This window comes from Eubalaena glacialis, chromosome 3 (genome assembly GCF_028564815.1).
Source record: "Eubalaena glacialis isolate mEubGla1 chromosome 3, mEubGla1.1.hap2.+ XY, whole genome shotgun sequence".
Classification (NCBI taxonomy): Eukaryota; Metazoa; Chordata; class Mammalia; order Artiodactyla; family Balaenidae; genus Eubalaena; species Eubalaena glacialis.
Genome location: NC_083718.1, coordinates 136,256,190 through 136,283,395, shown reverse-complemented (window position 1 = coordinate 136,283,395; position 27,206 = coordinate 136,256,190). Strand labels below are relative to the sequence as shown.

At 40.1% G+C, this 27,206-nt stretch overlaps 1 protein-coding gene across 1 annotated transcript; it reads right to left on the bottom strand.

Annotated features, from left to right (window-relative positions):
• Positions 1–1,108: 1,108 nt before the first annotated feature.
• Positions 1,109–27,206, bottom strand: DIRAS3 (DIRAS family GTPase 3). The gene is given in 3 exon segments (XM_061186462.1): positions 1,109–1,972; positions 27,033–27,167; positions 27,170–27,206. Coding segments are annotated over 3 exon segments (936 nt in total). The 3' UTR covers positions 1,109–1,208.

Sequence of the window (27,206 nt, the reverse complement as noted above, 5' to 3'; positions counted from 1 at the left end):
CCCTGAACTGAAAAAAAAAAAAAAACACTTGAAAACAAGAACATGTATAGATATGGATTCCCTCACTCAAAAAATTATGTTCAAATATAAAATGAGTCTTTAAAAAAACTCTCTCAAGGAGAAGTTTCTCAGATTTCAAATCCCACCTGTTTCTCCCCTTACCTTCCATCCCACTCCCCATTCCCTGTGTCCAATACTTGTTGAGGAAAGACTTTTGAGGCAGCCAAAGGCTGAGGTTTGCTTTTCACCACCTACCTCCAAGACAGCCGCAGAATGGGCAAGCAGCCTCTTCAAAGATGCCTGGAGTTCTTCTGGATGTCAGTCCAGGAAAGGTGATGGATACAGACCAGCTCTGCATTGCAGGGACCCATGAACCAGCCCCCTCCCCCACCACTGGCTAATTTCAAGAGGGCAGGGGCATCAGTGTGAAAAATTCTTATTAGAAATCTTCACCAGATGTGACTGGCAATGGGTAATGGGTAATGCAATGGGTGATTTTTGTTGTTGTTCAGTGAAAAAGAAATTATTACAGCTGATTGCATGCAGGAAAAGCTTTATTAAGTCACGGAACTGTTAACAATTTTTTTTAAACTGCAGTGTAGAATACTCAAACATTTTTAAATGACTTAGGAAACAATTGGCATATATTTAGTAAGCAAGTTCCACTATCACAATTTTCTCTGCTCCCACCCTCAGTGCTCAACTATGGAACATTCATTTATTTATCATGTTTAGTATCTCTGTCTCACAGTCATCTGTCAGAGATTTTGTTGCAAAAACATGTCTCTTAACAATTAAATACACAATGGGAAGATATGATCAGACATTTACAGGACTTGAAATGTTTAAGAATAATACACAATAATAGGATTACAAGAAGGGCAGTGACATCTTTCAATTCATTTTGCTATTTCCATTCTCTTTTTTAAACATTAATCTCTAAAGTCCGTCCAAGTCCCATCCTTTAAAATGCATCCTGTTCCTTTTTCCTCTCCTCCTCCAATGTCCATATTTTAACAATTCGAGTTCTCTTGCCTGGGGAAAAGAAAAGTTACTAACTCACAAGGGACATTTATTGACATTTAATTGTTACAACCCAAACCACAGCACAAAAGTCAGTCATGTACAGGTGACAGAGCACAATGGGGTCGGTCCATGTTTTCGGCACACTGAAGGAGAAGAGGGTCGGGCTCCTTAAGGCTCAGGGTTCACATGATGATGCACTTGCCCAGCAGCTTCTCGGCGGTCTTGGGGATCTGGGATTTCTTCTGGGGAGGCTGGGCGGCGGCGGCGGCGGCGGCGGCGGGCTTCTTCTCGAAGTTTATCAGCATCTGGAACAGCTCCTGCACATTGATATTCATCTTGGCGGAGGTCTCCAAGAAGGCGCAATTCCACTCCGACGCGTAGGCAGCACCTTCCTTCTCGCTCACCTCCCGGTGGCTCTCATCGCACTTGTTGCCCACCAGGATGATGGGGCACTTTTGCGGGTTGTTGCCTTTCAGTTGACGGATCAGCTCATAGAGGGGCTTCAGCTCCTCCAGGGTTTGCTTCTTGGTGACGGAGTAGACCAGGATGAAGGCGTGACCCCTGGCAATGGCGAGGCGCTGCAGGCCCCGGTAGCGGCGGCCGCCGGTGGTGTCGGTGATGTGCAGCGCGCCCGCCTTGTGGCTACAGCCCAGCGCCTGGCGGTAGGTATCTTCGATGGTCGGCAGATACGCCTCACGGAAGTTGCCGCGCACCCACCTCTGCACCAGCGCGCTCTTGCCCACGCCGGCCGAGCCGAGCACCACCACGCGGAAATCTCTGCTCCTCCTCTGGGGCAGGCAGGTACGGATGACGATCACGGTAGGCAGAGGCCGCAGCCGCTTCATCAGCCGTTCCTTGAGGCCAAAGCAGGAGTTGCCCATGGTTGGGTATTGGCGGGGAGATGCGTGCACACCTTCTCTGGCACTTGGCCAGCAGTGAGGGACGCCTAGGCAGGAAGAGAGAAAGAGAGGAAGAGTGAGCGATGGGAGTCTAACCCGGAATGGTGTCTTGTCGCAGCGCCTGCCTGGCCCGCCGCTCCCTGGGGACTGGGGGCGGGGGAGGTGGGAGGGGTGTCTGCCTCATCTCGCTCCCTAACCCCACCCTCCTCCCCCTTCCCTCCTCCCTCCTCTGCGGCGAGCCCGCCACCCACCCCACGCACCTACGGAAGGCAATGCTGGCGGGGAGGAGGGCAGGCTCGCCCCGCACCTCTTCCAATGATACCTTACTGTTACTTTCGCGGTGGCTACGCACCCATTTTTATTTCATTTTTATTTTTCACGCCACACTACTCCACTCTAGAGAATGCCGCAATAATGGACAGCTTGCCAACCCTTAAAACACGCACGTCTGAGCGATGTTACCAAACATTTTTTCCCCAAATAAGCCCTTGTTGTCTTCTCTCCTTCGGTATGAAAAACTGTGCGCGTCTCTGACACGGATCGATCACTGCGGGCAAGGTTAGGTTGCTGCAGACATCGCGATCCAGGGTGTGGTCACGGGGGCAGCGAGGGGCACCCAGGGAGCCCACAGAGTCCAGGATTCGTGACGTTAACAGAGACCCCTTACCTGCAGCAACTGTCCCCAGGTACCCGCTTCCCTGACAACGCACCCACCGGTTTCCACCCCACGATAACCCAGGCTGGTTCGCCCGCTACGCCGCGCGTTCATGTGCCCGAAAAAAAAGGCGGAAGATAGCTTTTACCTCTTTCCGAGGCGGGAACCTCGCGGCAAATTCACTCCTTGCCGGGGTGGGCTTTGGCCGCGGTCGCAGCCGCGGCAAGTAATTGCGTAACCAAGCTCCGAGCTGCAGCTGGCAACCAGCGCGCTCGGAGGCTCGGGGCGAAATGCTCCAACGGGGGGACTGAGGCTGGTTAGCCAGAGCCAGGGGGCGCAGGCTGGGAGACTCCACTTGCATGGCTCACGGAGGGGGGATTGGGCTATGAGGGGCTGACCGAGCCCAGACGCGCCCCCCACGCAGTCCCCCCGGCGTCCCCCACACGGGTACCCACAGCCCGGGCGGGGGCGGGGGTGGGAGGCGGTCCTGCGTTCACAGGCGCCCGCCCATTGAGGGGGCTCTGCTTACAGCGCTGGCGATGCAGGCATTTCTCACCTACTGCATTCCTCACCACTTCTGTGCTTTTGCCCCCTGCGGGGTTAGCCTTTCCCAAGCCTCGCCACCTTCTTTTCACTGCGGAATGGCCAATTAGAATTCTTCCCACTACTGGTGCCAGACACTTCACCGCATCTCATCCACTTCACTTAGTAAACATTTGTCCAGCGCAAAACCCAGTTTCTGTCTTTGTAGGGGAAGACCAACAGAAGTCTCTTCTGTTACAAGAGACTTCGGAACCTGCCCCCTGGTAGGATTTCCTGTTGTATAGACATGTGCTGTGTTTAAGGGTTGAGGGGTATCCTCTACACCCAGCGACATTAAGCAGCTATCACATCCATCATCACTATGTGTACAATACGTCTCATTTAGTCATCATCACAAAAACCTCATAAGAGAATCGAGACTGGAATGTGGGCAGCCTTCTAGGAGCAGAGAGCGACCCCTGGCTGACAGCCAAAAAGAAAACATGGACCGCAGCGCTAGCAACCGGATTTTCCCAACAACCTAAATGAACTTGAAAGCAGATTCTTCTCTACAAACTGCGCATAAGATCAGACCGCCAACGCTTTGATTTTAGCCTTAATTAAGCAGAGAATCCAGTTGAGCCCATCCAGACTTCCGACTTAAAGAATTGTGGGTTCTGCGGTTGGGAGTCGTTTTAAGCCACAAAATTTGTGGTAGTTTGTTACACAGCAAAAGAAAACTAATGCAGCAGGTAAAATTACTTGTTCAAGGCTACAGGGCTCATAAATGATGAACCTAGGCCCAAACCTAGTTCTCTTCACTCCAAGTCATGGTTTTTTTTCTGGTATTATCATTCTGTGTCATTAAGCTGATACACTATATTTTACTCACTAGTGAAAACATGTTTATAGCTTTTCTTTCTTACCCAAAAGCTCATGCGTGTTAGGTAGAGATCAAGAGCACACGTTTTAGAGGCAGAAAACTAGGTTTAGAATGTTTGTGGGTTTTTTCCCTTTTCCTTCTTTTGAGTACATCTTAATATGCCTTTGAGCTGTGGGGTCCTGGAGAAATTACTTTTCTGTAGAAGGGGAACTGATACCTGTGAGAAAGAATTGTGGGGAGGATTCAAGGAGCTACTGCCTGAAGACTAATTAGAAGGCATATAGAATGCAATAGGTAACATAAATGACAGCTATTGACCTTCACATAGTAATACAGAAGTCTGTATACACATAATCCTGTAGTCTTTGAGCATTTTAAGAGTGACTTTTTTGGAAGTGGCAATGATCTTTTTAGTTAATCCAAAGAAGAGCAGATTTCAGTCTGGAAAACATAGCAGGTTTGGGGGTAAATAAGTTGATAGAAGAACTTGGGTCAGGGAGGAAGTAGGGTGAGAATTCTAAGCATTAATGAAATCTTTGCACATTCCTCCTAAACCACAAGCATCACTCTGTCTGTTGAAATTAGGGCAACTAAAAAGTCTTTAGAAATGAGAAAGACTAGAAAAGAGGCTCTGGAAACTGAAACTGACAGCCATCGGTTTATCCCAGAGCAGGCTACTTGGTGCTTGACAAGTTGTCCTCTATATTGGGGGGTAGTTCTAATTATTAGTGAAGTTTTCTTAGTTTACCTGTCACTCCACCCACTGATTCTAGTTTCATCTTCTGGAGTCTGGAACTGCATTGATCAATCTGCTCCCTTGGATAACTTTATATCCTTTCAGCCATTTGAAGACAGCCATGTCCCATCACTAGGTCATTCATAACATTGGAAGTGGCCTGAGGACCATCTAGCCAAGCCCTTCGTTTTGGTGATGAAGAAACTAAACCTCAGAGGTTGTGTCATGCCCCGACTCCTGACCAAGCTTACTCTTCTCTCCCTCAGCCTTGTCTTCTGTTTGAAAACAACTGTTCCTTGGGGGGTATGGGTGTCTTTTTCTCCACTGCTTTTTAGATTTTTCCAATTTTTATAATGCACATTTGTTTTTTACAGTAAAAAAAAAAACCCAAAAAACTAAAAATACATGTTTTAAACATAAAAAAACAAAAGAAAAGAGGCTCCTGAAAACACTGATATGGAAGATGAATGAAGATGCCTCTGGAAGCAAGACATTTAAAACAAAGAAACACCCAAAAAGAAGATGAGAAGCAGAAGGTGGAGGTGGAGGAGGAGGGGGAGGGGGAGAGGAGGAGGAAGAAGAAGAAGGAAAAAAGCCAGGGGGTGTGGAAATATATATTCCAAAGCTAAAGCCTTCACATGCCAGAGAGATGAAATTAAGAGATTATAAATAGAATTCACAAGGAATGATGAAAATTTGAAACCATAGCTTCTACATCCAAACCGAGCCTTGCACCTCAAAAGCCAGTATAAAATATCTCACCTTAAGAGCCCTAGCCCAGGAAACCAGCACTGTGGTGGGCCAGAAGTGTCAAAGGAATGGGCCATTGAGTAGAGTTCCCTGTGCTTTACAGTAGGTTCTCATTAGTTATCTATTTTATATATAGTAGTGGATATATGTCAATCTCAATCTTCCAGTACATTCCACCCCCCCTTCCCCCTTGCTACATGTATAACTGATGCACTTTGCCATACAGCAGAAACTAACACTACATTGTAAAGCAACTGTACTCCAATAAAAATAAATTAAAAAAAAAAAAAGGAATGGGCCAGACCAGAGTTCTGGAGCAAATATTGGCTAGTTAGGATTCTCAGTTTGGAGATATATCAGGGAGAAAAGACAATTAATTGAAACTAACACTGAGATGAAACAGATGTTGGAATTATCTGACAAAGACTTTAAAGCAGCCTTCATAAGAATACTTCAACAGGCACTTACAAATTTTCTTGAAACAAATAAAAAAATAAAAAATTCAGCAAAGACCTAAATAGACGTTTCTCCAAAGAAGACTTACAGATGGCCAAGGGGCACATGAAAAGATGCTCAACATCGCTAATTATTAGAGAAATGCAAATCAAAACTACAATGAGATATCACCTCACACCAGTCAGATTGGCCATCATCAAAAAGTCTACAAACAGTAAATGGTGGAGAGGGTGTGGAGAAAAGGGAACCCTCCTACACTGTTGGTGGGAATGTAAATTGGTACAGCCACTGTGGAGAACAGCATGGAGGTTCCTTAAGAAACTAAAAATAGAGCTAGCGTATGATCCAGCAATCCGACTCCTGGGCTTATATCTGGAGAAAAACATAGTTTGAAAGGATACATGCACTCCAGTGTTCATTGCAGCACTGTTTACAGTAGCCAAGACATGGAAGTACCCTAAATGTCCATCAACAGGTGAATGGATAAGGAAGATATGCTACATATATACAATGGAATATTACTCAGCCATTAAAAAGAAAGAAAGAATGCCATTTGCAGCAACATGGATGGACCTGGAGATTATCATACTAAGTGAAGTAAGTCAGACAGAGAAAGACAAATATCATATGATATCGCTTATATGTGGAATCTTAAAAAAAATGATACTAAATGAACTTATTTACAAAACAGAAACAGACTCACAGACTTAGAGAATGAACTTATGGTTACCGAGGGGAAGGGTGGGGTGGGGAGGGATAGACTGGGAGTTTGGGATTGACATGTACACACTGCTATATTTAAAATAGACAACCAGGGGGGCTTCCCTGGTGGTGCAGTGGTTGAGAATCTGCCTGCCAATGCAGCGGACACGGGTTCGAGCCCTGGTCTGGGAAGATCCCACATGCCGCGGAGCAACTGGGCCCGTGAGCCACAATTACTGAGCCTGCGCGTCTGGAGCCTGTGCTCTGCAACAAGAGAGGCCGCGATAGTGAGAGGCCCGCGCACCGCGATGAAGAGTGGCCCCCACTTGCCGCAACTAGAGAAAGCCCTCGCACAGAAACGAAGACCCAACACAGCCAAAATAAATAAATAAATTAAAAAAATAAAAAAATAAAAAAAAATAAAATAAAATAGACAACCAGGGACTTCCCTGGTGGCACAGTGGTTAAGAATCCATCTGCCAACGCAGGGGACATGGGTTCGATCCCTGGTCCGGGAAGATCCCACTTACGTGGAACAACTAAGCCTGTGTGCCACAACTACTGAGCCTGCACTCTAGAGCCCATGAGCCACAACTACTGAGCCTGCATGCCACAACTACTGAAGCCCGTGCACCTAGTGCCTGCACTCCACAACAAGAGAAGCCATTGCAATGAGAAGCCCGCACACCGCAACAAAGAGTAGCCCCTGCTTTCTGCAACTAGAGAAAGCCCGCATGCAGCAATGGAGACCCAACACAGCCTAAAACAAATAAATAAATAAATATTTTTAAAAATAAAAAATAAAATAGATAACCAATAAGGACCTACTGTATAGCATAGGGAACTCTGCTCAATACTCTGTAATAACCTAAATGGGAAAAGAATTTGAAAAAGAATAGATACATGTATATGTATAATTGAGTCACTTTGCTGTAAACCTGAAACTATCACAACATTGTTAATCAACTATACTCCAATATAAAATAAAATTTTTAAAAAGTTCAGCAAAGAAATAAAATGTATAAAAAGGATCTAAATGGAAATTATGGAACTGAAAAATACAGTAATAGAAATTTTTAAAACTTTCTGAATGGTCTTGATAGTATAATGGAGATGACATTGGATGAATCAGTGAACTTGAGGGAGGATAAAGAAATAAAATTTACTCAATATAAACAATAGAGAGAAAATAGACTGGGGAAAAAAATGAACAGAGTCTCAAGGACCTGTGGTACAGTAACCAAAATCCCAACATTTGTATCATCAGAGTCCCAGAAGGAGAGGAAAAATTGTCTAAATGAGTATGGGAAGAAATTATGGCTGAAAATCTCCCAAATTTGGTGAAAGACACAAACTTACAGTTCCAAGAAGCTGAGCAAACCCCACCAGGATAATTCCAAGGAAATCCATGCCAAGACACATAATTGAATTCTGAAAACTGAACACAAAGAAAAATTCTTGAAAGCAGCTAGAAATAAACAATATATTACCTGTCAGAGGAACATTATTTCAGACGATGGCAGATATCTCATCTGAAACCACAGATGCCAAAGGAAATGGCATGACATTTTTCAAGTGCTGAAAGAAAAGAACTGTCAACTGCAAATTCTATATCCAACAAAATGGTCCTTCATGAAAAAAGACATGTTCAGATGAAGAAAAACTAAGAGAATTTGTTGCTAACAAACGTACCCTTAAAGAGTGGCTAAAGGAAGTTTTATAAACAGAAAGGAAAAGATAATTTGGAACTTCATAAAGGAAAGTAGAATATCAAGATAGGTAAAAGAAAAAGTAGGGGTAAATATGATAGACAATCCTTCTTCTCATAAGTTTTTACAATCATGATGATCAAAACAAAAATTATAACACCTGATACTCAAGGCAATGATATTAAAAATTGGGGAAGGCAAAGAGACCTGAATAGAAGTAAGGTTTTCATACTTCACTCAAATGGTAATAGATTATGATGTCATATATGCATATTATAATACCCAAAGCAATAACTTTCTATACAAAGAGATATACTCAAACACACTAAAAATAAATCAAAACAGAATCCTATAAAACATTACAGTAACCCACAGGAAGGTGGGTGAGAAAAGAGAAACAGAGGAAAACCAGGAAACAAATAATAAAATTGCATACTTAAGTTCATATATATCAAGAATCACCTTAAATGTAAATGGTGTAAATACACCAATTAAAAAGGCAGATTGGCAGAGTGGATAAAACAAACAAACAAACAAAAGAAACACAAGCCAACTGTATGGTGTTTGAAGTAAGAAGAAATTCACTTCACATTCAATGACATAGGTAGGTTGAAAATAGAAGGATGATTTTAAATAGTAAAACAGAATATATGGAAACCAGAATTAAAAAAAACACAGTATTATTTACAATCACTCTATAGAAAAGTTAATACTTTGTGTATAATTTACAAAACCCATAAATAGTCTGAATGCTGAAAATTATAAAATGCTAATAAAAGAAATCAAAGAAGACCTAAATAGATGGAGAGACACAGTGTGTTCATGGATTAGGAGACAACTTAGTAAAGATGTCAATTCTCTCCAAACTGATCTATAGGTTTAATGAAATTCTTGTCAAAATCCCAGCAAGGATTTTGTAGGCATAAACAAGTTTATCCTAAAATTTATATGAAAAGGCATAGTATCTAGAATAGCTAAAACACTCTTGAAAAAGAGGAATAAAGTGAAAAGAATCACTCTTCTTGATATTAAGGCTTACAATATAGCTACAATAATCATGGAAGTGTCATATTGGTGGAGGGATAGACATATAGATCAATGGAACAGAACAGAGAACCCAGGAGTAGGTCTACACAAATAAAACCAACTGATTTTCGATAAAGGTGCAAAAGCAATTCAATGCAGGAAGGATTGTTGTTGTCCTTTCAACAAATGGTGCTAGAGCAATTGGATATCCATAGACAAAAACAAACAAGCAAACAAAAAAGTCAACTTAAATCTCACACCTTATATAAAAATTATCTTAAAATGGATAATGGACTTAAACATAACATGTAAAAATACAGAATTGTTTTTTTGAAAAGAATATCTTCAGGATTTAAGTCTAAGGAAAGAGTTCTTAGACTTGATGCCATTAGCACAGTCCATAAAAGGAAAGTTTGATAAATAAAAGGAAAATTAAAAACCTTTATTCTGTGAAAGACCTTGTAAAACTAATGGAAAGAGAAGGAATACACTGGGAGCTATATTTGCAGGCCACATTTCTGGCAAACGACTAGTATGCCAGAAATATAGAACTCTCAAAACTCAATAATACAAAGTCCAATTAGAAAATGGGCAAAAGACATGAATAGACCTTTCACTGAAGAAGACATACAAAGAACAAATAACCATATGAAAAGTTTTTTAACATCATAAGCCACTAGAGGAATGCAAATTAAAAGCACAATGAGACAGTGGAATATTATTCAGCCATTAAAAAGAATGAAATAATGCCATTTGCAGCAACCTGGATGGACCTGGAGATTATCATACTAAGTGAAGTAAGCCAGACAGAGAAAGACAAATATCGTATGATATCGCTTATACATGGAATCTTAAAAAAAATGATACAGATGTATTTATTTACAAAACAGAAATAGACTCACAGACATAGAAAACAAACTTATGGCTTCCAAAGAGGGAAGGGGAGGGAGGGATAAATTGGGAATTTGGAATTAACAGGTACACACTACTACATATAAAGTAGATAAACAACAAGGACATACTGTATAGCACAGGGATCTATATTCAATATCTTGTAATAACCTATAATAGAAAAGAATCTGAAAAAGAATATATATGATATATATACATTAGTTATATATATATATTCATTTGTTATAAAATTAATGATACAACTAAACATACAACCCAGCATACATACCTACTACTACTAAACATACATACCCAGAGCTCTTGGGTATTTATCCCAGAGAAATGAACTTATGTTCACACAAAATGCACACAACTTTATGTGTGAATTTTGTACACAAATATTTATAGCAGCTTAAATCATAGTAGTAAAATACTGAAAACAACCCAGCCATCCTTTAGCAGGTGAATGGTTAAACTATGGTACATCCATATCATGGAATACTACTCCAAAAAAAAAAAAAAAAAGAGAGCAAGAGAGAGAATTATTGATACAGGCTACAATTTGAATGAATCTCAAGAGAATTATGGTGAGTGAAAAAAAAGCCAGTCACCAAAGGTTGTATACTCTATGATTCCATTTATGAAACATTCTTGAAATAAAATTACAGAAACGGTGCTAGTAATAGGGCTTAGAGATGAGGGAAGGGGCATGGAAGGAAGGTGGGTATGCTTGTAAAAGGGCAACAGGAGAGATTCTCATGGTGATGGAACTGTCCTGTATCTTGACTGTTGTAGATATGCAAACCTATACATTTGATAAAATTCCATAGCATTAAATGCATACACAGATGAGTACAAGTAAAACAGGGGAAATCTGAATAAGAGCAGTGGATTGTATCAATGTTAACATCCTGGTTGTGATATTGACTACAGTTTTGCAAGATATTACCATCGAGGGAGACTAAGTTACTCAGGCTCTCTCTGTATTATTGCTTACAATTGCATGTCAGTCTTCAGTTATCTCAAAGTAAAATCATTAATTTTAAGAGGCATTTGTTACAGTGGAGGATTACTGGACTGAATGTCAGTATTATGACATAGTATGAGTGTGTTTCGTGTTTGGTAATTGCAATCATTGTTGCTTTTGTTGTGGTCATCCATGTACAATGCTTGGTGTCAGTCTATTTATCTCTTGTAAAAATAAAATACAGTGTGTGTGTGTGAAAAAAACAAAAACAAAAAACAAACAAACAAAAAAAACTGAAGTCCAGCTAAATTTAGTAACTTACCTATAAGAAAACTTAACTTTACATTAGTGTGATTTTATTACAAATCATTAAATTACAAATATACCAAAAAAAAAATGAGGCATTTGCAAAAAAGCCAAAAACAATACATCTCTTGTGGCTCCCTGTTGCCTACAGAATTAAAGTTCAAACTATTTATCTTCAGATTTCCAGCTCCCTGCAAACAGATCCCAGATTCCCTTTCAAATCTTACCTTCCACAAGTCTGCACACACTGGCTTAATAACTGGATATTCTTGGGAGTTCCTGTGTCTGCTTCTCCACTCAGTTCATCCTCCAACCCCATCCCCTCATCCACATGCCCCAATCCTGCCCTCCTTCTAGGTTCACCTCCAAATGGCACATCCAGCTGGAGGGAATTCCTCCTGCTGAGTTCCCACGCACCTTTTCACCTTGTATTATAGCTTTGTATATACTTGTTTTATACTCTCCACAAAGCTATGAGCCTTTCTCAGATGGAACTGAGATTCATTTATCTCTGATTCCCTCACAGATGTCAGTAAGCACCGGCATGTAGCTCTCAGAGGTGACCAGGATGGTGTGGGGTAATGTAGATTCCATCAAGAGGGGGTAGAAGTCACTGTAGGAGTTTCCAGCTCTGGAGTCAGCTGGCTTCTCTCCAGCTGTGGTTCCACCACCTGTTTATAATTTGGCCTTTAATTCTATCCTTAATATCCTCAACTGATAATAGAGAAATACATGGCAAGTGCTGACATGTTAAAAGCACCTTCCTCAATACCTGGCAACAAGCAGACACTCAAAATGCAGCTGGAGTTTGGAGACCTGGTCTCCAGTTCCTGTTTGCTCACATACCACTTTTTTGGACTTAGACAAATAACTTGTTTTCCTTTTATATTCAGTTTCTTCATCTGTAAAAAGGGGTCAAAAGTACCCCTGTTTGAAGTAAGATTAATTGACTTATGTGTGTAAAATTCAAGCAGGGTATTGCTTGTGGAATGTGAATAAGCTAACATCCATTTGAGTCTTTGCTATGAGCCTAATATATTACATGTGTTTATTCATTTGGAACTTATATTATGAGTCCATGAAGTGGAACTAATACTGTCTCCATTTTACAAATGAGGAGACTAGGCATAGAGAGATTAACTGCATGGTAGAGGCTAGGAATTCTGGCTACCTCTCGGACTTGTGTATTTCACACCATGCTGCCTCTCTAGCAGAGACAGGTGGTGATGTTTAGGACCCTCACAATCATAATTTGGGGAATCTGTTTTCTTTCCATTTCTTTCTGGGTTCTTCCCCTCTTTTAAGCTCTGTAGACAACTAATGGCAGTTGTGTTCCCCATCCTTCACCAGAAAATAGTATCTTCTTTACAGTTTTGATTTCCAAGATCAATGTTGCTTCAGACTCTCTTCCTTTATCCCTGCAAGGATCTTCTCCCATTCCTATGCCTTCTATTCCCAGCCTGACTGCTTTTTCCTAGCACCCTGATGCTATAAACAGCTCCTTGTTCATAGAGACATTAGCTCCTACCTCATAAAGAAAGGAGGACACCAGATAAAACTCCAGCAGCCCCTAGCTCACTCATATCCTGCAGCATTTTCTCCTTCCTCCATCCAAGGCTGATGCCTTCATCTGAGCCCTGGAGTGCTTTTCAACCTGTGGTCCTAGGATCACCTGAATTGGCATCAACTGGGATGCCTGTTAAAAATACTCAACCCAACTTACACGACGCTACCTGTCAAATTTTTTCAATTAAAAAAATACACAACCCACATCTACCGAATGAGAATCTATGAGTGATACCTGGGGGTCTGCATTTTAACAAGGCCCTCAGGTGATTCTGATACAGAAGAAAGCTTGAAACTACTTCTTTAGCACCTTGCTTGATCCATCATCCCATCTCTAACCTAACAGAATGAGTGAAGGGGGGTCAAAAGGTAAAAAGGAAGAAGAGACAACAACAAGAAAAAAGAAACACAAGAGGAAAAGCAAAACTGGAGGAGAAAATTTTGAGTATGATTTTGAATATGTTGAATTAGAGATGCCTGTGGGACACACAGGAGACTATTTCTAGTACTCAATTGGAACTATTGAATAGAACTCCAGGGAAAGATGGATATAAATCCACTATATTTAAAATGGATTTCTTGTAAATATATATATATTAGAGTTTTGAAATATATATATATATATATATGGTTGGATCTTCTTTGAAATATATATATGGTTGGATCTTCTTTATCTACTCTGTCTCTGTATTTTGATATATTTAGACAATTCATATTTAATATGATTATCAGTGGTTAGACACATTTCATGATTATATTTCCTGAAACAAGAACTGGAAACCATGGTTTGCAATGGATTTCTGTGCTTCTCCCAGATTCAAGAGAGAACATTTTAATACCAAAGTGTCGACATTCTTGGGATATTTCAGTGTTTTAGGCAATTTTCTTAACTTCTCTATCCTCAGTCTCCTCATCTGTAACATTGGGATAATAGTAGTATCCTACTCTACAGAGTTCTTGTGAGAAAATAATGAGTATTTCATGAGTAAATAAATACAAAATGCTTGGGACAGTGTCTGGACATAGTAATCACTCAGTAAATGTTAGCTATTCCCACTTATGGGGACAATAGGGCTAAATATTTAAAAAAATAAAAGGTGTACAGGTTGGAAAGGAAGAAATAAAACTGTCTTTGTTTGAGGGTTACATGATTGTCTATGTACAAAATCCCAAAGAATTGACAAAATAAAAAACCCACCTGAAATGGGTAAATGACTACAGCAAGGTCACAAGATACAAGGTAAATGTACAAAATCAACTGCTTTCCTTCATACCAACAATGAACACTGGAATTTGAAATTATTAACACAGTACCGTTTACATTAGCATCAAAAACCTTGAAATACTTAGGTATAAATCTATCTAAATATATATAAGATCTATATGCATAGAAATAAAAAACTCTAATGAAAAAAAGTCAAAAAAGATCTAAATAAATGAAGAGATATTCTGTGTTCGTGGATTAGAAGACTCAATATTGTTAAGTTGTCAATTCTGCCCAACTTGATTTATAGATGCAATATGATCCAAATTAAAATCTGAGCAGCCATTTTGCGGATATCAAACAAACTAAAGATTATATGGAAAGGCAAAACAAACAAACAAACAAAAAACAAAACTAAATAGCCAACACAATACTGAAGAAGAAAAACAAAGTTGAAGGACTGCAATTACCCAACTTCAAGACTTACTGTAAAGCTATAGTGATCAACATGGCATGGTATCTGTGTATTCTGCTATTGTTGGATAAAGTATTTTATAAATGTCAATTAAATCTAGTTGATTAATGGTGCTGTGTCAGTTCAACTGTGTTATTACTCAGTTTTTGCCTGCTGGATCTATTAATTACTGAAGGGGTATTCAAGTCTCCAAATCCGTAATAATGGATTTGTCTATTTCTCCTTGCTGTTCTATTAGTTTTTGCATCGTGTGTTTTGATGTTCTGTTGTTAGGTACATACACATTAAGGATTGTTATGTTTTCTTGGAGAATTGACTCCTTTATCATTATGTAATGACCCTCTTTATCCCTGATGATTTCCCTTGTTCTGCAGTCTAATTTGTCTGAAATTAATATAGTTATTTCAGCTTTCTCTTGATTAGTGTTACTATAGAATATCTTTCTCCATCCCTTTACTTTTAACCTATCTGTGTCTTTATATTTAAAATGGATTTCTTGTAAATATATATATAAAGAGAGAGAGAGAGACAGTTGGATCTTTTTCTTTATCTACTCTAACAGTCTCTGTATTTTAATTGGTATATTTAGACAATTCATATTTAATGTGATTATCAGTATATTTGGTTTAATATCTACCATGTTTGTAGCTGTTTTATATTCATTGTACTTGTTCTTTGTTTATTTTTTCCCTCTTTTTCTGCCTTCTCTGGTTTTAACTGAGCATTTTATATAATTCCATTTTCTTTCCTCTTAGCATATCAATTTATAATATACATTTATAACAAATTTAAGTCCACTTTCAAATAACACTTCAGATGAAAGGCAGGTGACCTATAATATTCCCAATTAATCCCTCTCATCCCTTATAAATTTATTTCATTCATTTCACTCATCCATATGCTATAATCACCTAATGCATTGTTACTATTATCACTTTGAAGTTATCTATTAGATCAATTAATAAAAAAAATAAAAAATTTTATTTTACTTTTATTTATTCCATCTCTAATGCTCTTCTAGTCTTTATTTAAAACTGAAATCTGAGGAAAAGCTTTAGAGAACATGCTGTCTGGAGAGAACCTTGAAGGGAGAAGAGGCTATTGGGGAAAAGATGGACAGAAGAATGATGCCAAAAGGGCACAGAGCCAAGAAATCATCTATGGGTGAAATAGTAGTTGAATTGGAATCCCTCCTAGAAATCATCTGTGGTTTAGTTACCTCATTTCCTGGGTGAGTAATCTGCCCAAGTTTACACAGCTAGAAAGTTGCAGAACTGGGATTCAAACCCAGGAAGAGTGACTTCAGCACCTATTCTAACCACAGAAGGACGTAAGGACCTGCTCAAGGTGTCTCAGCCAATCAGACACAGCCAGGACAAGATCTTGGTCCCTGTCTCCCAGACCCTCACCTTCCATTCTCCCACAGGTAGGCATCCTGAAACACAATTAATACTCAGAAATACTATGGGGATTTTAGAGAGTTAACATAGTTTTCTGGGGTCAAGGTTAACACAGTTTTCTGGGGTCAAGGTTAAAAAAGGAATCAGAAATGACATATCCTCAGGAGGCAGAGAGGATTTGTAGAGTTTCACTCATTACAGCTTTGAATAAGCTGCCAACATAGTCTTCTTTTTTTTTTTTTACTTTCTTTTTTTATTTTTTAACATCTTTATTGGAGTATAATTGCTTTACATTATTGTGTTAGTTTCTACTGTATAACAAAGTGAATCAGCTATACATATACATATATCCCCATATCCCCTCCCTCTAGCATCTCCCTCCCACCCTCCCTATCCCACCCCTTCAGGTGGTCACAAAGCAGTCTTCTTAATGAAACGAGCCAGAATCCTTCTTTGGAAACTTTCCTAGACAATCAGGTCTATGTAAGTGAATACTTATACCCTAGACCCAAGGGAATGCACCAACAAAATGAAGGCTCCTTGAGGAGGGGGTTGGTGGGAGGAGAGTGTCAGACACCACAATGGGACTGGCAGAGGAGGTCTTTCCTTCTTTCTTGAAGTATTACAGGTAAAAGATTATGTATTCACATAACAACAAGGATGGGTGTTAAAAACATAGTGCTCACTGTAAAAAAGTAAGAAAGTGGGATTACATAATTATATAAATTAAAGACATATGCCCACAAAACAATATTATACATTTTGCAGGAACACACACATACAAGATACATATTAACACATTAGAATAGCTGCATATGGGAGGCAAGGAAAGACAGTGAGCTATACAGGACATATATATCTATACATACACATATATATATTACATATTTACATTTCTTATACATACTTGATTTATATAAGGATATATATAATTTTATCTCCTTATATAAATTGTGTGTGCATGTGTATATTACAACCCTGAACAATGATAAGGTGCTTGAGGGCAGCATCTGTAAATGACTCATTTTAGAAACCCTCACACTTCCTGGTTTATAGTAGGCAAACAAATATTTCTGAATGAATGGCTTCATTTTCAACTTCCCCAATGTTCTGAGCAGTACCTGCCAGACAGAGCAAAGACCTTTCTTCCCAACACCTCCCTTGTCCCTGCTCCCAGTTCTCTCTGTGCCACTAAGTTCTATTAAAGTAGCAGGAAAGAGCTGCCCACAAAGAGAGGACTAATTATTAAAGAATGAAAATAATTATCCCCATTAAAAACAAGAAGCACATTTTATGCCCCTTTTAAGTAAAAAAGTTTAGTTTTGCAGCCTATTCCCCTTTGAGTTTTTCCATGTGCACAGTGTTTCCACTGTAAAATACTCATTGCCTAAACAAAAGCATTCTTTGTACAAGTCAATAAAGAGAAATAAGTTTTCACCCCCATTGTGTTATTTCAGCAGGACTCTGAATGCTGTTTTTTGGGGGGAACACAATGGTATATACTCCTTGTTTCACTGTTTTCAATCAAAATCATATTTCTGCCAGTTAAATTGAATTTGGCAAGACTGAATTTTTAAAAGGATTTTAAAATATAACAGTTTTAGATTCACAGAATTATCGCAAAGATAGTAAAGAGAGTTCCCATATACCCCACAGCCAGTTTCCCCTATTATTAACATCTTACATTTGTATGGTACATTTGTCACAATAAATGAACTGCTATTGATACATGATTATTAACTCAAGTTCATTCTTTATTAAGTTAGCCTCATTTTCTTTCCTAATGTCCTTTCTGTGTCTCAGGATCCCAGCCAGTTTACCACATTATATTTAGTTGTCTCAGGATCCCAGCCAGTTTACCACATTATATTTAGTTATCTCCTTAGTTTCCTCTTGGTTGTGAGTTTCTCAGACTTCCCCTGTTTTTGATGACCTTGATAGTTTTGAGGATTATTGGTCAGATATTTTGAAGACAGTCTCTCAACTGGGGCTTGTCTGATGTTTTTCTCATAACTAGACTGGGGTAATGTTTTGGGAGGAGGACCACAGAGGTACAGTATCATTCCCATCATACCACATCAAGGGATACACCATCAACATGACTCATCACTGTTGACATTATCCTTGATCACCTGGTTGAGGTGGTGTTTGTCAGGTTTATTCACTGTAAAGTTATTCTTCTTTTTCTCCCTTTCCATCCTATACTTACAAGCCTGCTTTTAAATGTTAAGACTAATTAATGAAATTCCAGAGGCTGGTCTTAAAAATGAAGTCTTTACAATTAGCAAAAGGATTCTTAGAAAAGAGGGAGAAGACGTTTCCCTTCCCCTGTACCAACTGTGGGAGAGCTGTTTCCTTCTGACTCATGAAGATTGCATGAAGAATCTGATTTGATAAAGCTTTAAATTGACAAGACTCACAAGAATGTTACTTTTGTTTTCCTGTACAATATGGAGATGTGAATATGTGTAACTTTCCAATTGGTTCTGCTCTTTGCTAATGTACATTTGTCCTTGGCCACATAATGTGAGAATACTGTAACATATCATAGAAATAACGTAGGAATCAAATGCAGAGATTAACAAAGGACTATGAGAATATTGGAAAAAAGAACAATTTCAACCAGGCAACTTGAGGACAGTTTCATGAAGGGTAGGACATGTGAGTATGGTTTTAAGAGATAGAGGAGGGGGCTTCCCTGGTGGCGCAGTGGTTGAGAATCTGCCTGCCAATGCAGGGGACATGGGTTCGAGCCCTGGTCTGGGAAGATCCCACATGCCGCGGAGCAACTGGGCCCGTGAGCCACAATTACTGAGCCTGCGTGTCTGCAGTCTGTGCTCTGCAACAAGAGAGGCTGCGATAATGAGAGGCCCGCGCACCGCGATGAAGAGTGGCCCCCACTTGCCACAACTAGAGAAAGCCCTTGTGCAGAAACGAAGACCCAATACAGCCATAAATAAATAAATATTTTTTTAAAAAATCTTGCACTTCAAAAAAAAAAAAAAGATAGAGGAGGCTGAAGGAACATCACATGCACTAACACGGAAAAGGAAAGGACAAGGCATAAGAAATGGAGAGCTCTAATATGTGAGCACACAGGATGGGCAGAACTTTTATACTAGGCTAAAGAGTTTGCACTTTATTCTATGAGCATAGGTGTGGGGGACATTGAGATTTTGGGGTAAGGAGAGTAATATGATCATGTCTGAGTTTTAGAAAAGTAACTGGCAACTGTTTAAAGGAAATTGGAAGAATAAAAACTTAGAGAAAAACAGGAGTTATAAGGGCTTCCCTGGTTGCGCAGTGGTTAAGAATCCGCCTGCCAATGCAGGGGAGACGGGTTCAAGCCCTGGTCCGGGAAGATTCCCCATGCCATGGAGCAACTAAGCCCGTGAGCCACAACTACTGAGCCTGTGCTCTAGAGCCTGTGAGCCACAACTACTGAAGCCTGCACACCTAGAGTCCATGCTCCACAACAAGAGAAGCCACCGCAATGAGAAGCCCATGTACCGCAACGAAGAGTAGCCCCTGCTCGCCGCAACTAGAGAAAGCCCATGCACAGCAGCAAAGACCCAATGCAGACAAAAAAAAATAAACTAATTAATTTTTTTTAAAAAAAGGAGAGGAGCTTCAAGATGGCGGAAGAGTAAGATGTGGAGATCACCTTCCTCCCCACAAATACATCAGAAATACATCTACATGTGGAACAACTCCTACAGAACACCTACTGAACGCTGGCAGAAGATCTCAGATTTCCCAAAAGGCAAGAAACTCCCCCACGTACCTGGGTAGGGCAAAAGAAAAAAGAAAAAACAGAGACAAAAGAATAGGGACGGGACCTGCACCAGTGAGAGGGAGCTGTGAAGGAGGAAATGTTTCCACGCACAAGGAAGGCCCTTCGCGGGTGGAGACGGGGGAAGTTTCGGGGCCACGGAGGATCGCGCAGCAACAGGGGTGCGGAGGGCAAAGCAGAGAGATTCCCGCACAGAGGGTCGGTGCCGACCAGCACTCACCAGCCCGAGAGGCTTGTCTGCTCACCCGCCGGGGTGGGCGGGGGCTGGGAGCTGAGGCTCGGGCTTCGGTCGGATCGCAGGGAGAGGACTGGGGTTGGCGGCGTGAACACAGCCTGAAGGGGTTAGCGCACCACAGCTGGCCAGGAGGGAGCCTGGGAAAAACTCTGGAGCTGCCGAAGAGGCAGGAGACTTTTTCTTGCCTTTGTTTCCTGGTGCGCGAGGAGAGGGGATTCAGAGCGCCGCTTAAAGGAGCTCCAGAGACGGGCGCGAGCCGCGGCTATCAGCGCGGACCCCAGAGACGGGCAGGAGACGCTAAGGCTGCTGCTGCCGCCACCAAGAACCTGTGTGCAAGCACAGGTCACTATCCACACCTCCCCTCCCGGGAGCCTGTGCAGCCCGCCACTGCCAGGGTCGCGTGATCCAGGCACAACTTCCCCGGGAGAACGCACGGCGCGCCTCAGGCTGGTGCAACGTCACGCCGGCCTCTGCCGCCGCAGGCTCGCCCCACATCCGTACCCCTCCCTCCCCCCGGCCTGAGTGAGCCAGAGCCCCCGAATCCGCTGCTCCTTTAACCCCGTCCTGTCTGGGCGGGGAACAGATGCCCTCAGGCGACCTACATGCAGAGGCGGGTCCAAATCCAAAGCTGAACCCCGGCAGCTGTGCAAACAAAGAAGAGAAAGGGAAATCTCTCCCAGCAGCCTCAGGAGCAGCGGATTAAATCTCCACAATCAACTTGATGTACCCTGAATCTGTGGAATACCTGAATAGACAACAAATCATCCCAAATTGAGGAGGTGGACTTTGGGAGGAAAGATATATATATATTTTTTTCCCTTTTTCTCTTTTTGTGAGTGTGTATGTGTATGCTTCTGTGTGTGATTTTGTCTGTATAGCTTTGCTTTTATCATTTTCCCTAGGGTTCTGCCTGTCTGTTTTTTGGGGTTTTTTTTAATACTTTAAAAAAATTTTTCTTAATAATTATTTTTTATTTTAATAACTTCATTTTATTTTATTTTATTTTATCTTCTCCTTTCTTTCTTTCTTTCTTTTTTTCTCCCTTTTATTCTAAGCCATGTGGATGAAAGGGTCTTGGTGCTCCAGCCAGGCATCAGGGCTGTGCCTCTGAGGTGGGAGAGCCAAGTTCAGGACACTGGTCCACAGAAGACCTCCCAGCTCCATGTAATATCAAACGGTGAAAATCTCCCAGAGATCTCCATCTCAACGCCAAGACCCAGCTCCACTCAAGGACCAGCAAGCTACAGTGCAGGACACCCTATGCCAAACAACTAGCAAGACAAGAACACAACCCCACCCATTAGCCCAGAGGCTGCCTAAAATCATAATAAGGCCAAAGACACCCCAAAACACACCATCAGATGTGGACCTGCCCACCAGAAAGACAAGATCCAGCCTCATCCACCAGAACACAGGCACTAGTCTCCTCCACCAGGAAACCTACACAACCCACTGAACCAACCATAGCCACTGGGGACAGATACCAAAAACAACAGGAACTACAAACCTGCAGCCTGCGAAAAGGAGACCCCAAACACAGTAAGTTAAACAAAATGAGAAGACAGAGAAACACACAGCAGATGAAGGAGCAAGTCAAAAACCCACCAGACCTAACAAATGAAGAGGAAATAGGAGTCTACCTGAAAAAGAATTCAGAATAATGATAGTAAAGATGATCCAAAATCTTGGAAATAGAATGGAGAAAATACAAGAAACGTTTAACAAGGACCGAGAAGAACTAAAGAGCAAACAAACAGTGATGAACAACACAGTAAATGAAATTAAAAATTCTCTAGAAGGGATCAATAGCAGAATAACTGAGGCAGAAGAACGGATAAGTAACCTGGAAGATAAAATAGTGGAAATTACTGCAGAGCAGAATAAAGAAAAAAGATTGAAAAGAATTGAGGACAGTCTCAGAGACTTCTGGGACAACATTAAACACACCAACATTCGAATTACAGCGGTCCCAGAAGAAGAAGAGAAAAAGAAAGGGACTGAGAAAATATTTGAAGAGATTATAGTTGAAAACTTCCCTAATATGGGAAAGGAAATAGTTAATCAAGTCCAGGAAGCACAGAGAGTCCCATACAGGATAAGTCCAAGGAGAAACACGCCAAGACACATATTAATCAAACTATCAAAAATTAAATACAAAGAAAAAATATTAAAAGCAGCAAAAGAAAAACAACAAATAACACACAAGGGAATCCCCATCAGGTTAACAGCTGATCTTTCAGCAGAAACTCTGCAAGCCAGAAGGGAGTGGCAGGACATATTTAAAGTGATGAAGGAGAAAAACCTACAACCAAGATTACTCTACCCAGCAAGGATCTCATTCAGATTTGACGGAGAAGTTAAAAGTTCTACAGACAAGCAAAAGCTAAGAGAATTCAGCACCACCAAACCAGCTTTAGAACAAATGCTAAAGGAACTTCTCTAGGCAGGAAACACAAGAGAAGGAAAAGATCTAAAATAACAAACCCAAAACAATTAAGAAAATGGTAATAGGAACATACATATCGATAAATACCTTAAATGTAAATGGATTAAATGCTCCAACCAAAAGACATAGACTGGCTGAATGCATACAAAAACAAGACCCATATATATGCTGTCTACAAGAGACCCACTTCAGACCTAGGGACACATAAAGACTGAAAGTGAGGGGATGGAAAAAGATATTCCATGCAAATGGAAATCACAAGAAAGCTGGAGTAGCAATTCTCATATCAGACAAAATAGACTGTAAAATAAAGACTATTACAAGAGACAAAGAAGGACACTACATAATGATCAAGGGATCAATCCAAGAAGAAGATATAACAATTGTAAATATTTATGCACCCAACATAGGAGCACCTCAACACATAAGGCAAATACTAACAGCCATAAAAGGGGAAATTGACAGTAACACAATCATAGTAGGGGACTTTAACACCCCACTTTCACCAATGGACAGATCATCCAAAAGGAAAATAAATAAGGAAATACAAGCTTTAAATGATACATTAAACAAGATGGACTTAATTGATATTTATAGGACATTCCATCCAAAAACAACAGAATACACATTCTTCTCAAGTGCTCATGGAACATTCTCCAGGATAGATCATATCTTGGGTCACAAATCAAGCCTTGGTAAATTTAAGAAAATTGAAATCATATCAAGTATCTTTTCTGACCACAACACTATGAGACTAGATATCAATTACAGGAAAAATTCTGTAAAAAATACAAACACATGGAGGCTAAACAATACACTACTTAATAACCAAGAGATTACTGAAGAAATCAAAGAGGAAATCAAAAAATACCTAGAAACAAATGACAATGAAAACACGACGACCCAAAACTTATGGGATGCAGCAAAAGCAGTTCTAAGAGGGAAGTTTATAGCAATACAATCCTACCTTAAGAAACAAGAAACATCTCAAATAAACAACCTAACCTTACACCTAAAGCAATTAGAGAAAGAAGAACCAAAAAACCCCAAAGGTAGCAGAAGAAAAGAAATCATAAAGATCAGATCAGAAAAAAATGAAAAAGAAATGAAGGAAATGATAGCAAAGATCAATAAAACTAAAAGCTGGTTCTTTGAGAAGATAAACAAACAGATAAACCATTAACCAGACTCATCAAGAAAAAAAGGGAGAAGACTCAAATCAGTAGATCTAGAAATGAAAAAGGAGAAGTAACAATTGACACTGAAGAAATACAAAGGATCATGAGAGATTACTACAAGCAACTCTATGCTAATAAAATGGACAACCTGGAAGAAATGGACAAATTCTTAGAAATGCACAACCTGCCGAGACTGAACCAGGAAGAAATAGAAAATATGAACAGACCAATCACAAGCACTGAAATTGAAACTGTGATTAAAAATCTTCCAGCAAACAAAAGCCCAGGACCAGACGGCTTCACAGGCGAATTCTATCAAACATTTAGAGAAGTGCTAACACCTATCCTTTTCAAACTTCCAAAATGTAGCAGAGAGAGGAACACTCCCAAACTCATTCTATGAGGCCACCATCACCCTGATACCAAAACCAGACAAAGATGTCACAAAAAAAGAAAACTACAGGCCAGTATCACTGATGAACATAGATGCAAAAATCCTCAACAAAATACTAGCAAAGAGAATCCAACAGCACATTAAAAGGATCATACACCATGATCAAGTGGGGTTTATCCCAGGAATGCAAGGATTCTTCAATATACACAAATCAATCAATGTGATACACCATATTAAGAAATTTAAGGAGAAAAACCATATGATCATCTCAATAGATGCAGAGAAAGCTTTCAACAAAATTCAACACCCACTTATGATAAAAACCCTCCAGAAGGTAGGCATAGAGGGAACTTTCCTCAACATAATAAAGGCCACATATGACAAACCCACAGCCAACATCGTCCTCAATGGTGAAAAAATGAAACCATTTCCACTAAGATCAGGAACAAGACAAGGTTGCCCACTCTCACCACTATTATTCAACATAGTTTTGGAAGTTTTAGCCACAACAATCAGAGAAGAAAAAGAAAAAAAAGGAATCCAAATGGGAAAAGAAGAAGTAAAGCTGTCACTGTTTGCAGATGACATGATACTATACATAGAGAATCCTAAAGATGCTACCAGAAAACTACTAGAGCTAATCAATGAATTAGGTAAAGCAGCAGGATACAAAATTAATGCACAGAAATCTCTTGCACTCCTATACACTAATGATGAAAAATCTGAAAGTGAAATTAAGAAAACACTCCCATTTACCACTGCAACAAAAAGAATAAAATATCTAGGAATAAACCTACCTAAGGAGACAAAAGACCTGTATGCAGAAAACTAGAAGACACTGATGAAAGAAATTAAAGATGATAGAAATAGATGGAGAGATATACCATGTTCTTGGATTGGAAGAATCAACATTGTGAAAATGAATCTACTACCCAAAGCAATCTACAGATTCAATGCAATCCCTATCAGACTACCACTGGCATTTTTCACAGAACTAGAACAAAAAATTTCACAAGTTGTATGGAAACACAAAAGACCCCGAATAGCCAAAGCAATCTTGAGAAAGAAAAATGGAGCTGGAGGAATCAGGCTCCCTGACTTCAGACTCTACTACAAAGCTACAGTAATCAAGACAGTATGGTACTGGCACAAAAACAGAAATATAGATCAATGGAACAGGATAGAAAGCCCAGAGATAAACCCATGCACATACGGTCACCTTATCTTTGATAAAGGAGGCAAGAATATACAGTGGAGAAAAGACAGCCTCTTCAATAAGCAGTGCTGGGAAAATGGAACAGCTACATGTAAAAGAATGAAATTAAAACACTCCATAACACCATATACAAAAATAAACTCAAAATGGATTAAAGATCTAAATGTAAGGCCAGACACCATCAAACTCTTAGAGGAAAACATAGGCAGAACACTCTATGACATAAATCACAGCAAGATCCTTTTTGACACACCTCCTAGAGAAATGGAAATAAAAACACAAATAAACAAATGGGACCTAATGAAACTTAAAAGCTTTTGCACAGCAAAGGAAACCATAAACAAGACCAAAAGACAACCCTCAGAATGGGAGAAAATATTTGCAAATGAAGCAACTGACAAAGGATTAATCTCCAAAATTTACAAGCAGCTCATGCAGCTCAATATCAAAAAACAAACAACCCAATCGAAAAATGGGCAGAAGACCTAAATAGTCATTTCTCCAAAGAATATATACAGATTGCCAACAAACACATGAAAGAATGCTCAACATCATTAATCATTAGAGAAATGCAAATCAAAACTACAATGAGATATCATCTCACACTGGTCAGAATGGCCATCATCAAAAAATCTACAAACAATAAATGCTGGAGAGGGTGTGGAGAAAAGGGAACACTCTTGCACTGTTGGTGGGAATGTAAATTGATACAGCCACTATGGAGAACAGTATGGAGGTTCCTTAAAAAACTAAAAATAGAACTTCCATACGACCTAGCAATCCCACTACTGGGCATATACCCGAGAAAACCATAATTCAAAAAGAGTCATGTAGCAAAATGTTCATTGCAGCTCTATTTACAATAGCCAGGACATGGAAGCAACCTAAGTGTCCATCAACAGATGAATGGATAAAGAAGATGTCGCACATATGTACAGTGGAATATTACTCAGCCATGAAAAGAAACGAAATTGAGTTATTTGTAGTGAGGTGGATGGACCTAGAGGCTGTCATACAGAGTGAAGTAAGTCAGAAAGAGAAAAACAAATACTGTATGCTAACACATATATACGGAATCTAAAAAAAAAAAGAAAAAAAATGGTCATGAAGAACCTAGGGGTAAGACGGGAATAAAGATACAGACCTACTAGAGAATGGACTTGAGGACACGGCGAGGGGGAAGGGTAAGCTGGGACGAAGTGGGACAGTGGCATGGACATATATACCCTACCAAACGTAAAATAGATAGCTAGTGGGAAGCAGCCGCATAGCACAGGGAGATCAGCTCAGTGCTTTGTGACCACCTAGAGGGGTGGGATAGGGAGGGTGGGAAGGAGGGAGGGAGACACAAGAGGGAAGAGATATGAGGACATATGTATATGTATAACTGATTCACTTGGTTATAAAGCAGAAACTAACACACCACTGTAAAGCAATTATACTCCAATAAAGATGTTTAAAAAAAAATAGTAGGAGGAAAAAATTTTTAAAAAAAAGGAGTTATAAGATTTAGGATAGAAATTTTAAAATGTGATACTGTAAATAGAGAAAAGTGGAAAACTTTTGGAGACAGAATAGACAGGATTTGGACCAATACCATAGTTAACAGTAGCAGAGATGGGCAGGATGCTTACCAAAGCCATCTCTTCTTCCTAGGCACACAGCTGGACTCCATTCCCGGCCTCCATTCTATTAGCTGGCATCATGTGACTGAGTTCCAGGTGGACAGAAGGTTACGGATGAAAGTCAGGGATGACACTTCCAGGCCCAT